At 36.9% G+C, this 15,349-nt stretch overlaps 2 protein-coding genes across 4 annotated transcripts; one reads left to right on the top strand and one right to left on the bottom strand.

The window, feature by feature from the left end:
* Positions 1–334: 334 nt before the first annotated feature.
* On the top strand, positions 335–5,487 carry wdr20b (WD repeat domain 20b; the record flags this gene model as incomplete). Of its 3 annotated transcripts, none has more annotated exons than XM_079375926.1 (4): positions 335–622; positions 2,079–2,261; positions 2,783–4,027; positions 4,434–5,487. In XM_079375926.1, 4 exons carry the CDS (start codon positions 365–367, stop codon positions 4,485–4,487), a joined length of 1,740 nt encoding a protein of 579 aa, XP_079232052.1. In that variant the 3' UTR covers positions 4,488–5,487. The 3 variants fall into 3 exon arrangements, with proteins under 3 accessions (XP_079232052.1, XP_079232054.1, XP_079232053.1); XM_079375927.1 differs by having other exon boundaries at positions 498–551; XM_079375928.1 differs by lacking the exons at positions 2,079–2,261; positions 2,783–4,027; positions 4,434–5,487 and adding an exon at positions 1,019–1,189 and having other exon boundaries at positions 374–622.
* Positions 5,488–9,331: 3,844 nt separating this feature from the next.
* Positions 9,332–14,641, bottom strand: LOC306844067 (alpha-1,6-mannosyl-glycoprotein 2-beta-N-acetylglucosaminyltransferase-like). Its single transcript, XM_079375929.1, has 2 exons — positions 14,503–14,641; positions 9,332–11,618 (listed from the first exon to the last, which is right to left on the bottom strand). The coding sequence occupies exon 2, from the start codon at positions 11,413–11,415 to the stop codon at positions 10,051–10,053; it is 1,365 nt and encodes a 454-aa protein (XP_079232055.1). The 5' UTR covers positions 11,416–11,618; positions 14,503–14,641; the 3' UTR covers positions 9,332–10,050.
* Positions 14,642–15,349: the final 708 nt, after the last annotated feature.

A 15,349-nucleotide genomic window follows, 5' to 3' on the forward strand; every position in this document is an offset into this window, starting at 1 on the left:
AGAAAATATTTTATGTTAATACATAATATTTAAACCTTTTTTTGTATAATGCAACGATAGAACAGCTGTCTTCTGTATCCTTTGCTGTATAATAATTTGAATGTTTAAAATGTAAAATAGTTTAAAATTGCCATAAAATATTTATAAATACATTTATTTGTAGCAAATATTTTTTCATATATTTTGAAAACATATTTTTAATATTTATATATAATGCAACGATAGAACAGCGGTGTCTTTCTTCTGTATTTGCTGTGTATTTTTACCTCCCATCTAGGTTGCGTGAACGCGCAGCGCTGTCGGTCTCGCGCAGAGGAGGAGGAGGGGCGCGCGCATGCTCGTGCACGAAGCGGAATGAATACTAATGTGGAAGATGGCGTCGGAGGGAGGTGGGGAGGAGGCGAACGAAATTAAAACTCAATTCAGCACACGGGAGGGCGTCTATAAACTCCTGCCGAACTCTGAGTACAGCCGGCCGAACCGCGTGCCGTTCAACTCGCAGGGCTCGAACCCGGTCAAAGTCTCGTTCGTGAACGTGAACGATCAGTCCGGTAACGGCGAGAGAATCTGTTTCAATGTGGGCCGGGAGCTTTACTTTTACATTTATAAAGGCGTCAAGAAGGTAACGGCTTGACAGCTAATAGGACTCTTTCTTCAGCTTTAAATGAGTTTATGTCAATAAAACTGACACATGCATGCGCAAAAATAAGTGTGCATTGGTCAAGAAAAGCGTTAGACTGTGCACTGTGTGTAAATAATGTTTACAGCTCAAGTTGCATGTAAACACACCGTGCATTCTCTGATTTCCAGCAGATCCAGAGTTATGCATGCGGTTAAAGTGGGAAACCTGTTGCATGGTGTTTAAATACAGATTGCAATCCAGAACATAGTTTGTAGTCATTGTTTTGGAGCAGATCTAGAGTTATGCATGATGTTTGCGGCTCGCATTGTGTTGCAAAGGCTTTGTTGTGTGCACAGTTACAATCCAACAAAAATTATTTCGTTCACTGATTTCTAGGGTTATGCCTATGGTGAACTTTGGCATTATGTGGTAATTATATAAACACACGTTTAAAATTCAGATTATATGCTAGTGCATTAGAATTATATAATTCAATAATATATGTTTACAGCATAATTTGCAAATAACTAATGTAAATGCAACCTAAAATATACTGTGCATTGCAGTCCAGGGCTTATGTGTAATGGTTATTGTATGTAAATACTTTTCAAAGCACAGTTTATATGCTACAATATAATGCACATTCACTGATTTTTGCACAGATCCATAATTATGCATGCGTTTTTGAGGTAGGTTACCTGTTGCGTTATGTTGAAAAAGCTGTTGCATGTAAACTTTTGTGTTGTGCATCCAAAATATCCTATGCACTGTTATTTTAGGCAGATTTTGGCATATGCATGAGGTTTGGGGTATGTAACCTGTTCCTGTTGCATAATTTATGTTTACAGCATCATTTAAAAATCATTTATGTAAATGCAACCTAAAAAAAACTATGCATTAACTGCATTAGGGCATGTCCAGGGTTTATGTGTAATGGTTAGGTGGCTAACGTTTACATTCTGTGGTAACGTTATGTAAATACTTTTCAAAGCACAGTTTGTGTGTTAATGCATCCTAGAATATAATGCACATTCACTGATTTTGGGGTTTTGGGGTGGGTCACCTGTTGCATTATGTTTAAAAGGCTGTTGAGTGCAAACTATTGTGTTTACGATATCGTTAACATGTAAAGTGCATCTAAAGTATCCTATGCACTCTGTCATTTTACAGGCAGATTTTGGCGTATGCATGAGATTTTGGGTGGGTAACCTGTTGCATGAGTAATATTATTCCATAATTTGTGTTTACAGCATCATTTGCAAATCATTTTAAATGCACGCAAGTGCAGCTCAGAATATACTGTGCATTATCTGATTCAGATGTAGATCATGCATTAATTGTAATGTGCATTAATTGGACAGTGAGACCGATATTTTTAATTGCAAATCATGCTTTCTTTAGCCTAACATCATGCATGTGAAAATATTAAATTGCTGCTTGTTTCTGATGTCACCAGGCCGCTGACATGAGCAAACCTGTAGACAAGCGGATATATAAGGGAACGCTCCCCACGTGTCACGACTCCAACGCGCTGACGGCCACGGCGGAGAGCGTCTCGCTGCTGGTGGGCTTTTCTGCAGGGCAAGTACAGCTCATTGACCCCATCAAAAAGGAAACCAGCAAACTTTTTAATGAAGACGTGAGTCCTGAACTGCATTCCATTCTAGCAACTTATTTGTTTGAGATTAAACCTAAAGAGTTTTAACCTAGTTGTTAAGTCAGTGATCTGGACTAGATCAAATATTCAGGTTTCTGACTGAAAAATTACATTAAAAAAACAAATGAAATGATTTAAGGTTTTTATGTGAAAGATGCATTTTATTGTCTTTCTAATATAATTAAATGTATATATTTTTAAATTGGTCTAAATAAATAAATTATACTTTACATTAAGAAAATGAAATCTATTTTCGGACCATTATTTTATTTTACTGTTATTTATTTTATTTGACCTGGTTGTTAAAACAATAATTGTGATTTAAGGCTTTTATCTTAATTTACTAAATTGTATTGTCTTTGCATACATTCTAAAAATATATATTTTTGAAATTAAAATTAATAAATAAAATTTGAAATTTGCAACAACATTTAAATAAATTTTTGGACCTTTTTTTGCATCTTTTGTAATTCTGCCTCTCTTTTTTGTTTCTGTTCTAACAGAGACTAATTGACAAGTCCACGGTGACGTGTATAAAGTGGGTCCCGGGTTCAGACCACCTGTTCCTGGTGGCTCATGGGAGCGGTTGTTTGTACCTGTACAATGTGGAGCACACCTGTGGAACGACTCCGCCGCATTACCAGCTCCTAAAGCAAGGCGAGAGCTACGCCGTTCACACCGGCAAGAGCAAATCGGCCCGGAATCCTCTCCTCCGCTGGACGGTGGGCGAAGGCGCGGTTAACGAATTCGCTTTCTCGCCCGACGGAAAGTTTCTGGCCTGCGTCAGTCAGGATGGATTCCTTCGCGTCTTCAGCTTTGACGCAACAGAGCTGCGAGGCACAATGAAAAGCTACTTCGGTGGGCTATTGTGCGTTTGCTGGAGCCCCGACGGACGATTCATCGTAACCGGCGGGGAAGACGATCTCGTTACAGTCTGGTCATTTTCGGACGGCCGGGTTGTCGCTCGTGGACGAGGGCACAAATCGTGGGTGAGCGTCGTTGCGTTCGATCATTGCATCACTAGCGTTCAGGATTGCGAAGCGCCAGCGGAGTTTAGCGGAAGCGACGAAGACTTCCATGACAATGCACAATTCAACGGAAATCGCGAACGGGCGAATAGCACGCAATCTAGACTATCCAAACGAAACTCTACGAACGGTAGCGTGACGTACCGGTTTGGCTCGGTCGGTCAGGACACTCAGCTATGCTTATGGGACCTTACAGAAGACGTTCTATTTCCGTTATCCAGAACGAGGACTCAAACGAACGCAATGAGCGCGGAAACCGGCGCTAACGGAAACAATAGCGCAAACTCTTCGTTACCGCGCTCGAATAGTTTGCAGCACTCGACAGGCAGCAGCCCAAACAGCAGCAAACCTGCCAGCATTGTAGACAGCGCTTTGATCGCGACAGGCGTCAGCAAATTCGCGACGTTAGCTTTGCACGAAGTGCGTAAGGAGCGGAATCAGGAAAAGGAGCACAAACGCAATCACAGCATCAGCTACATTAGCAACAAGAGCAGCGACAAGCTCAACCAGATCATCGGCGCGCGAGCGGCTAAAACGGACGTCGCAAAGACGCTGGGAACGACCTCGTGTCCGCGCATGGAGGAAATCCCGCTGCTGGAGCCGCTGGTTTGTAAGAAAATCGCCCACGAGAGACTCACGGTGTTGATCTTCCTCGAGGACTGTTTGGTCACTGCCTGTCAGGAGGGATTCGTTTGCACGTGGGCACGGCCTGGCAAAGTGGTGAGTAGCGACGTTTGGGTTGAGTTTAATGTGCCATGTTATTAGTATGTGCTGAAAATGTTCCATTCGAGTTGTAGACGTTGTAAATGTAGCATTGCACCACTAGCTATGTTTCCATCCACCTACACTGTGAAAAAATGTTTTGAGAAAACTTAAAAATTTAAAGCAACCATTTATTTATTTTTTACAGTGCTGTAAGAAATCAAAAGTTGAGAGAACTTGAAAAGTTTAAGGAAACCAGCTTCAGCAGTTTTTTGAGTTTTCTCAAAAAAGTGGAGAAACTCAAAAATCTGCTATAAAAATAAGTTGAGAAAACTCCCAAATCAATTTAATGCATCACTGCTGAATAAAAGTATTAATTTCTTTCAAAAAACCTCACTTGTCTTCTTTTTTTTTGTGTCTTTAGGGTCTGTTGTCGTCCCAAAACCCAGCCAACTCTCCCAGCGGGACGGTCGTATAGCTGCTCTATCTGGACCTTCAGACACATTATATCAATATCTGCCATCATGTTTGCTGAGGAACACACATTTATTATTCACGCCGAAGCCTGTCAAGATCACATTTCACCCTAAAATCAACAAAGAAAAATTTTGCATAAACAAAAACTATTTTTAGGACCATTAAGATTTCATGCATTATTTTCATGATAATTAAACACATTTTCAGCCTAATTCTTGTTACTGTGATGCAATATATTGTGAAGTACAACTTTAAGTACCATAATAGTATTTAATGTACAGTATGCTGAGTTTAATTAAAAGCTAAATAATTCTGTCCAAACAGGATGGTTTTCACTACTGTATTACAATGTTTTTCACATTTCAATAAGCTACTGGGAATTGTGTGTAATTGTCATGAAAATAATGAAAACGAATGGGCATTTGGGATGAAATATGATGTTCTCGGCAGGTTTTGAGAGTCAAACTGATGCTCAGTATTTTCAGTAATTAGTTTTGTTCCCTCTTGGTTCATTATGTGTTTTCACAGAATCGCAGTCCATTCCTTCCACATTCATGGCGGTCCTCCGTTTGTCCTCGCTGGATTTCTGAGCTCATAGCAAACAGACTGTCGAGGTGTTTTGCACTGATTGTTGAAACTGTTTTTTCTCTCAATTGCATTGGAACAAAATCACGCCGGAAGCCGCTGATGCGTTTCGGTAACGGCGTGATGCTTCGCTCCATCAGCGCTGGATGTTGCAATCAAACTTTTGTTCAAGAGTGAAAAATCATTTGCACTAAATTAATTAGAAGAAAATGGCTTTACAAATGTTTGGAGTCGTAAAGGACTCCCTGGAAATGCTATCAAAGTATAAAGAGAGCTAGATATCTTTTCTGAACATTTATTTTAATATGGTTTCAAATGAAACGGGTTAATGTACAATGTGTAAATATTGTAATTACGGATTTATGATAGATTGAAAGAATAATTACACAAAATAGAAAACAGTTGTATTTCTAATACAGAGGAATTTATATATATATATGTATATGTATATATATATATATCAAAATTAAAATGATCTTAAGCATATCTGTGGCTTGTTTTTGTGGCTAGCATATAATTACTAATTTAACCCTTTAGCTAATTTGGTGTTAAAATAGTTTGTAAATCTCGTTATGCTATATTATCACCAAATCTTGGATTCAATTCTTTTATCAACTCTTAGCACAGGTTTTGTATTTCTTTTTGGAACTGCTTGATCGTAGGTCTCAGTTTTTGAGTGAACAATTATCCACAAATAATGCGTTTTTCACTCAAAAACTGAAGTGGATGAGCTCAAATCAATGAAGCCTACGATCAATCAGTTCCTGAGAGAAACACAAAACCTGTGCTGATTGAAGGAAAACTAGTTGATTAAAAGATCGAATCCAAGATTTGGTAATAATATAACGTAAAATAAGTAAGCTGGTCATGTTTGACCAGAAACACCTATAACAAGGTGAAAAATAAAATAAAAATCCACCAAAAATGTAAAAATACTAGCATTTTCAGGAAAAAGAAAATCCTCTCTGGGTCAAAATGACCCGAACACACCATTAAAACTATTCTAAAGTGTTTTATGTTATATAATGCACTTTATATCCTGAAGTGAAGAGATTTGATGAGGGATGTAACGATTCACTCGATACGATGTTCTCCTGATTTTATTTATTTTTTAACAAATTGAGATTTAAGACAAATTATAAATGCTTTTATTATTTCTCATACAAAATGCTGCACGTTTGAGATGTCAAATAACAAAACTAATTTGAAAACAAATCAAATGAAGCCTGTGCTCTTTTCATTTCAATTTAAAGGCAACCACTGCATTTTAATCACGATCCAAACAAACATCGTACATGCATGCATCATGAGCGGTTTTTAATCTAAATTATATTGTATAATTGAAAAAATCTGAAGCAAAAACAGAACGGTCTGATTATAGCTTTGTGAATTTATGCTACATAAAACATCTGCATGAAACAGAAACCGCAGACGGGCTGAATTAGACGCAGATTTACATTCAGACAGCAGGTGGCGCTTATGGAGCAGCAGCAATATAGCATTTCCTCAGTTTGCTGCTGTAAACAAAGCAGCGCCTCGCTTATAAACACTACTATTATACAGAGGCAAGATGGAGAAGATCTGAGTCAGAGATATATTCTTATACACCCCCAACTGTATCACGATTCATTTAGCAGCTCAACCGGGTTGCATTCCTAGTTTTGATCAAGGGTACAAAGATGATGATTAATCAACTCTTGCAATATTCAATTTCTGGGCCAAATCTTTAAACGCTACACCACAGTTTATTAATTCTCTGCTTGTTTGCAATCTTTGCATTCATCTCTCCGAACGGAACGGCCTTTCATCTGATGTTCCCCGACTTTAGTTCTTATAATTGGGAAATTAACACAGAGAGACAGTTGGCACACACACACAAGGAGTATGTTGATGGACATAGTTTGGAACACATTTAGTTCTGATCTGCTTTTGTGCATAAAACACATACCTCATAATTATGTTTTGAACATTCAGTTAAAAATGCATTCATATAATTATATCTGGTCACTTGCATTCTAACTTATTACTCATCGTACAAATTGGCACTGAACTGTTAAATCCAATAGCATTATATGTCAGCAGTGGATGTCTGAATGCATTGAACACATGGTGGCACCAGAGTAATTCGTCTTAAAGGTTGTAATATCTATCTATATATATAAGGATTTAATATCTGCACAACATTTGTAATTGGAAAAATTGCAGGGTATTTATAAACCGATGCATTTGCAGTATTTAAGCCTCATGTTGTGTTCTGGTCATTTTGACCAAGAGAGGATTTTCTTTTTCCTGATAATGGACAGGTAATGTTATGGCATTGGACTAAAACATACTGACTTTGCTCATACAAGCTAGAACAAGCTTTTCCAGAAATCCCTCAGGAGAAATAAAAAACTAATAAATTGAGCTATAAAATAAATGATGATTTCATCTTGAGAGAATCTGATGAGAACATTAGAGGTCAAATATCAAGATCTAATAAAAAAATATAAAGAAAAATCAGTGAAATTGTATCCTGGTTGTTGTTGCATTAAAGTCGCTCACACAAAGTCCATCGGTGCAGTTCTCTGTTCTGCATTTTATCAGTATTGCTAACACAAGCATTTAATGATTAATAGGATGCATTTCGGTGCAGTTATTAGCTGAAAAGATTGTGGTAAGAAACCATTTATGCATTTAAAAGGTGCTCAGATCAGATATTCACCAGAGGGAGAATAAAACAGGTGAAAAATCCCACAGACGCACAATGAAGAAGGAATGGAGTCGCATCTACAGACCAGAAGATCTCGCAGGCGTGAGGATGCAACTCTTTTCCACATGCAACTGCATAACAATGCACTAAAAATCACTTTCTTAAACACTCAAGTGTCTTTAACTAATGGAAAACATCCCAATTACAACTTTTTACCAGGCTGTGAGTGTCACTGTAAAGAATGAATCATGGGTCTCGTAATTTTCATAAAAAAAATAAGTTAAAATAGTGTGCATATTTTATTAAAGAAATTATTGGTTCAGTGTTGTGTAGAAAACATTGAGAACTTTTCACCAATACAGTAAAACCAAGAAATATATTTTCCTAATTTTTTAGGGAAACGTAAGCCGTTTTAAGGCTAAAATTGAGGAATTTATTAAACTAAAAAATAAATAAGAAGGCTATTACCTATTTATTTGAAGAGAATTAGCTCAATTTTGCAGTTATATTTTAGCTGTGATTGTTAGTTAACAGGCCTTATTCAAAATCACAATACTTTTGAGAATCAACTTAAAATAAATGAATACATTTCACTAATAATATTAAATTCTTTGTGTCATAGATTAAATAATTTAGGAGATTTTTATAGGTAGATTCCATTTCATCAAGCTTTGAAAACTACTCAAAAATATGTGTAATATTGTTAACGTAATTTTTTAAGTAGATAGCTCATACCATTTTTTACAGTGTATGAATTGGACATTCAGATAGGAAGCACTTCTGGCAGATATTTCCCTCTAAAAGTACTTGATAACCTCTTGAACTGAAATTCAAACATGGTAAAAGTGTTAAAAGGAGCTACAGCACTCTTATTGGCAGCTGAAAGCATCATCAAATTATTGAATTAAGTTAAAATATTTAATAAAAATCATTCAAAGAGAGGAAGCTGACACCATTTTACTGTATGTTTCTACTGTTTTTGTCCACAGTTACCAGCTCCCATTGACTTTAGTTTTAAAACCTTCTATCGTCTTCCACTGAAGAAAGTTAAACAGGTTTAGAACGACAAATACAAATATTTTGTTAATATGTTATTTTTATAAATTCATTTGCTAAAATTTTAGTAATTTTGTGTTTTGTAATGTTATTTTTTTTTTATTAAAATTAGAAATATAAATTATTTTTGCCATTTTCTTTTAAATATGTCCATATAGTTCAAGTTTTTTTTCATTCATTTCACTAATTAAAATTAAACTGAATGAAAATGTGAAATTTCAGAGAAAATTAGAAGCCATATATGAAACTATACCCGTATATATATATATATTAGTGCTGTCAAACAATTAATCACATCCATAAAATGTTTACATATATATGTGTACGGTGTTTATTTATGTATATATAAATGCACACACATCCAGTATATATTTTGAAAATATTTACATGTATATACATTTATATTATATATAAATATATTTAATATATAAACATAGCCTTTTTTCTTAAATATATACATGCATGTGCTTGTATTTATATATTCATAATAAATACACACAGTACACATATATCATGTAAACAAAAACTTTTATTTTGGATGCGATTAATCGTTGGACAGCACTAATAATTTCAGTTATATATTCAGTCATAATAGCCCTGATTACTAACTGTTCTCCTAAAACATCACAAACTAGCTCCAAAGGCTTTATTTTCGCACACTTTGTTAGATCTGTGAAGATTGAGGCCAGAGATCCGAAAGCTTGTGTAAATGGGACAAAGGGTCTATAAGGGGCTAATGAGAAGTGCGAGATAGTTAATGCAATTTTAATGTCTTGCAAAAGCTTCAAAACCATTCTAATGCTGTAATACGTTCAATATGAAGCAGAACCTTACACCTGGAAAAGGGTCAGATACATTCAAGCAAATAGAAAATAGTTCATCTGCATATCAAAAATAGCCCAGTCGCTTTAGCATAACCTTAAACAGATCAAAATTACACTGTCTCTAGATATACACACACATATGCACAGAATAAGAAAGTTCATGCTTTTGCAAATCACACATACAAACGTCGTCTTCGAAATGGCACAAAAATGCAGTTTAATAATAGATAATAAGACAACAATAACACTATAATACTTCAATGATGCTCATAACCACCAAATCCAAACGCCACATACTTTTTTTATTTGGAATATCTCAATAAAACAGGCAATAGGAAGAAATAGTCCGTAAAGAACTCTTAAAGGCTTTCATTAGAGGATGCAAAAACAACAAAAACAATACAAAGTCACTGCAATCGAAGGTAGCTCTTGCAGAGTTCGTGGTCCCTGATGTCTCCCCAACCTCCGTTTTTGACGTGCGGAGCCACTCCTTTGGCTCCAGAAGCTGGGAGTCTCTTTGTAATGAGCAGCTGTTTGGGGAATAACTGGTTCCCGCTGCTCTGGAGAATGTTCTCGAACTTCGTCTTCTGGGTGGATGGCATGCAAGCCGACTTCTTGTGGTGCATCCCGCAGTCGCCGGCGTGGAAGACGCGAGGCGCCTCGCTGACCATGACCTTCAGGAAGGTGGGCAAGCAGGTCACGGTAAGGTGCTGCAACGACCAATCCCAGTTATAGTCGTCGTAGGTGCAGAAGGCATCGGTGCATCTGAGGAGTTTTTGGTAGGTATCTCTGTTCAGCGCCATTCCCATGTTATGCTCGGTGGACTTCCATGCTTTCACCTCCACTTTGTTGGCTTTGCTGGAGTAGCTGATGTGTCCGTAGCTTCCTAGGGATAAGATGTCGCAGTCGGGGCACTGCTTTTTCTTGAGGGACGCCATGAGTTTGAGAAGATGGTAGAAGTCGGGGGCGAGGTAGTGGTCCTCTTCGATGAGCAATAAAAGTCCTTGGTGCTCCTTCAAGACTCGGACTCGATCCCAAACAAAGTGCAGCTTCCACCACCAATGGTGTTTGGTCTGCGAGAACTTGGCTTCCCGATAGTGTCCGAAGGAGTCTGGGTACTCTGCGTTTAAGCAGCCTAGGGTTAAGGCATCTTTCTTGGGAATGTCTCGAGGACAATCTCTGGGGTCATTCCCGGGGAACTCTTGAGGATAGAGTTGGATGCTGAAGGGGAAGAATATCTGAAGGACCAAGCAGAAATCGACGGACGCGACTATCCGGTTGATTTCCGGCGACCAGAAGTCGTGGCTGAATATCAGCAAGACATTCTCGATTCCTTTCGATTTCCTTAAGCTGTCCACCAACAGGCGTAGGTATTCGGGACGGTTGTGAACTTGGACGACGACGACTAGGTCGTCCTTCTGGCGCGAGGAGCGAAACTTTTCCTCGTTTCTTAGGATCTGGTCGAAGTTGAGTTGAAAGACGATTCCTCGGTACACCAGAGTTGTGTTATCCGCTTCAGATTTGGCAGCTGCCTGTGGTTGTAACTGTTGTTTTTCCGGAAGAGTTTCGTTGAGAGTTTTACGGGTTACTGGGATCGTGACCTGTATTTGTACTTGACCGCCAACGCTACTCCGTTTCCCCGTTTCCGCCTCTTTGGGAAACACTGCGGCGCTCGCCTTCTTCGGTTTCCCGCTATTCCAGACGGCGAATCCGCAGATGACCACCACTAGAGTCAGTATTACCACCTTTCGCTTGTAAATTCGGAATCTCATGATAGGCAGTCGCCTCGCGGGACGGTCGTAGAAATGATTCGGGAGACGAGGACGGCAGGTTTGCGATGCAAAAAAAGTCTGCTACAAAACGTTATCATAGAAAATGCAGCTCAGTCTTGGTCCTCTAATTCTGGAATGTAATCGAATGACGCTGTTTCCCATAAGGCATTTTTCTTAGAGGCAAAGGAGTCGCCTTTTAAAACCTGTGGAAAATGAATTGAAAGGGTGATTTTAATTAGCACGGTCTGAGATTTGTTTGCAAGTGACATTACAAATTCACCTTACAAAAAAATATTAATTGTAAACAATGGAATTTTAGTAGCTACACCCAAAAAATATTTAGGCCTTACTTAAATATTTATGTGTTTGAATTGCATATGAAATTTCCTTATGTTTGGATTACACTGTTTTACAAACAAATAAAAACTTGATGTGATGCCTCTAGCGTGCTCTATTATATCTGTTTTCTTTTTATTATATATTGCATTAAGATAACTGAGACTTCTTATAGCACTTGCATATCATTGCTCTTTTGTTGATTCTGATTGCTTCCATTGGCCTCATTTGTAATTCGCTTTGGATAAAAGCATCTGTTAAATGACTAAATATATATGTTTGTCAATCACACATGAAAGAAACAGGTCAGGTTTATCCAGTTTATTGTTAACTTTTTGCAAATGCATGTATTCAAATTGCTTAGAGAATCAGCATAAATTTGTTCAGTGTAAAAAACTATAACATTTATGCAGTTATGAAAACAAAAACATTATTGAAATATGTTTAGCTGTGGAACAAGCAATTTTCGGTTTTGAAACAATGCAGATTTATTAATGATAAATATATAAACCTGGTTACTGTATATTTAAAACATGTAGTTACAGAAATCTGACCTGTTTCATTTATGCATGACTGACAAATATGCATCAAATGAAGTTTACGGTAAAACTGTGTATAATCAAAATGCATGGAAATTAAATATGCCTTTTAAGTTTAGGCCAAAATATTGCATCTAAGCAATGCATCTAAAATAAATAATTTACATAAAATGACAAAGTACACAAAAATACCAAAGAAAAGCATTTTTGTTCTCAAGAAACTTTCAAGAAAGGCTTATCTGCTGAAAAGGCAAAACCTCTTAATGTGGCCTATTGTTAGATCGCTGCTATTTTTATGGCTGACCAAAGGCAAAATGCATGGCTCAAGTATTAAAGCTGATTGTATTTCAAATGCACAACACACTCAGTGATATATTGCATTGTGCACATCAAATCTTTCTCGACCAAGTGCCCTAAGAAACATGAGATTAATAGTATTAAAACAGTATTAATATAACAAATGTGGCCCTGGATTCAACTAAAGTATAAACCCACAGGGGTCCAGACCTAATTACTAGTCTCTGTGGATTTAACCTGAAGAGCTGCTAATTAGAAGACTAGAACAGTAGCAGTGCAGATAATAAAATACTAAAATAATGTTTCCAATACAAAGAAACTGTTCGCTGTTGCAATCAGATTAAAAACATCCATTTACATGATTTTCCACATGTAAACAGATTCTTAAAAGTGGTATTTTACATCAATATACTGTCTTGTGTAGAGTTACAGAATGATACCGAATGCAGTTTAGATTTAAACTATTTTTAACTTTAAGTACAAGTGCAACACTCATGGTGAGAGATGCTGAATAAACAGCGAGATGCAACACAGTGTCAAGTGATCCAATGCATGCATGCATCTCAGCTGGTGTTTACATATTTAAAAATATGCTTTAAATTTCAGGCTGCTAACGAGAATTATAAGCAGCATCCCAAAATAGGCTGTAATCACTAACTAGATATCTGTAGATGAGAATTTGCACAATGCATGCAAGCTGCTTCTGGTTGTGAAAGAAGTCCAATTTAATGGCGATTACTCTTCTATTAACCTGATTATTTAATATCTGCAACTCTTTAAATCATATCAGATCAACATATTCAATCACGATACACCTAATTGATTAATATTTGTTAGACTGGGGTGTTTACATCAAGTCTTTTCATTTAGATCAAGTTGTCTTGATTCTTAACAGATTATTAGGATGCATATAAACATAGTTGTTGAACGCACCTGTGATGTCAGATATAACTAAATGAGAGTTTTGCATATATTAGATTCCACATTCTATACGTTATATTATTTTCCTTACTAGTATGTATAGTTTGCACCATTGTCTTTACTGCCAATGTCCAGTCTGAGCCGTGTTTCAAGTATTTCACAGTAAATACCATGTGAGATAAATGACAAAAACAACCACAGAAATATATAAAAACACTATTCTGAACCTCTCAAATGGGAAAAACACTCACATGCATTAATGAAAGTGCAAACGTGCGGTGCAATCTAATGAAACCTTGATTTAATTCATGCATATCATGAGTGCTGCTTCCAAATAACAATCTTCTGCTTAAATAAATGCATTACTGTACAGATTATCCTAACATCTATACTAATACTACAGTAGTACTGCATATGATTCACTAACTTACCACAAGCTGCAGTGAATCACCAAGACAAACACCCTTTCATTTCTACATATACGTAGTGATCTGTGTGCTTTTAGCAGGTTAATGCATTCGTATTTTTATGACCATGAATGCTATGAATAAACCTGCGGGAAATACATGCACGTGCACGCGCAAAAACACAATATGGGAGAAACGCGACCATATTTACACGACTGTCAACTAATGCAATTCCAGAGCTTCATAAATGTGAGAAAGCGTTTGATTGCACAAATATGCACTGGGTAAAGTTGAAAAACAAGGAAGTATGAAGCCAGCACGAATGCATTCCTTGCTGCTGCATGCTAAAGCGAGTAGCGGCGCGAGCCAGAAAAAGCATTAAAGCCAAAAGCATGCCATTGCATTCATCACAAACTGTATTTAGTTGATATTACTCGTTTTAACTGACTGATAATCGATGCACGCGAATGCAGACCGATTGTTGTGATGCACTGTCACTCGTTAGCTTTGCTGCTACTGATTCTTAAAGAGCTGCCGCATGTTGATCCACACGAACCACAGAAACCCAAAGAGAATCAAAGCCTCACCGCAGATGCAGGCATGTATGGCGGCTGTCATGTCCTCATAGAAGCGCATTTTAATTGAAGACGCGTGTCATAGTGCTCAGGCTCCGCGCGCGGAACCAAAGGCTCCAGCAAACCTCGGGGGCCTCAGCTGTCAGCACGCGCCTGATGTCACATGACACACAATATTCGCCTTTTGTGCTTAAAAAAGAATGAAAAAGTTCATGCAATGCATGCAACAAGCTCATATTAGATATATTTAGCGACCATAATGATTGACAGGGTTACTTCTACTTGTGACTAATTTGTCTAATTCTTGCACCTTACAACATTTTTACAAAATCATGTCAAATAATATGAAACATATGGGGTTTTACACGTAGAATTGAATTAGATGTGAGTTTTTTTTGTCACCAGAGCAATATTTTATTTTTTTTAAATTTCACTTTTTTTGTGTGTAATTCGTCATCTCGACCATTAGATGCAGATGTGTTTGGGTTATGATTATGATATAAAAATGGGGTTATGGGAACATTAAGGGAACGTTATATAAATGATCCATTTATTCTGGACCAAATATATTTTAAATATAATAATAAGCTCAATGATATATACTTTTGAAAGTTTCAAGCTTCATATACCAAAATGTATAAAGTATAGCTTAAATGTATTATTTATTTTTAAATGTATTTTCCTTATTTTATTTTAAAATGTGTTTGCACCCTATTAACGATTTAAAAAAGTAATAAAAACGCTTTGTCTAATAATTATAAATTAACTTACCAATAAAAAAAGAGTAAATAAAATAAGAAAAAATAAGTGTTTTAATATATCATCCATCTAACTCAGATTCCCAGTTCTCAATGGCGAA

The sequence above is a fragment of the Barbus barbus genome (genome assembly GCF_936440315.1).
Source record: "Barbus barbus genome assembly, chromosome: 24".
Taxonomy (NCBI): Eukaryota; Metazoa; Chordata; class Actinopteri; order Cypriniformes; family Cyprinidae; genus Barbus; species Barbus barbus.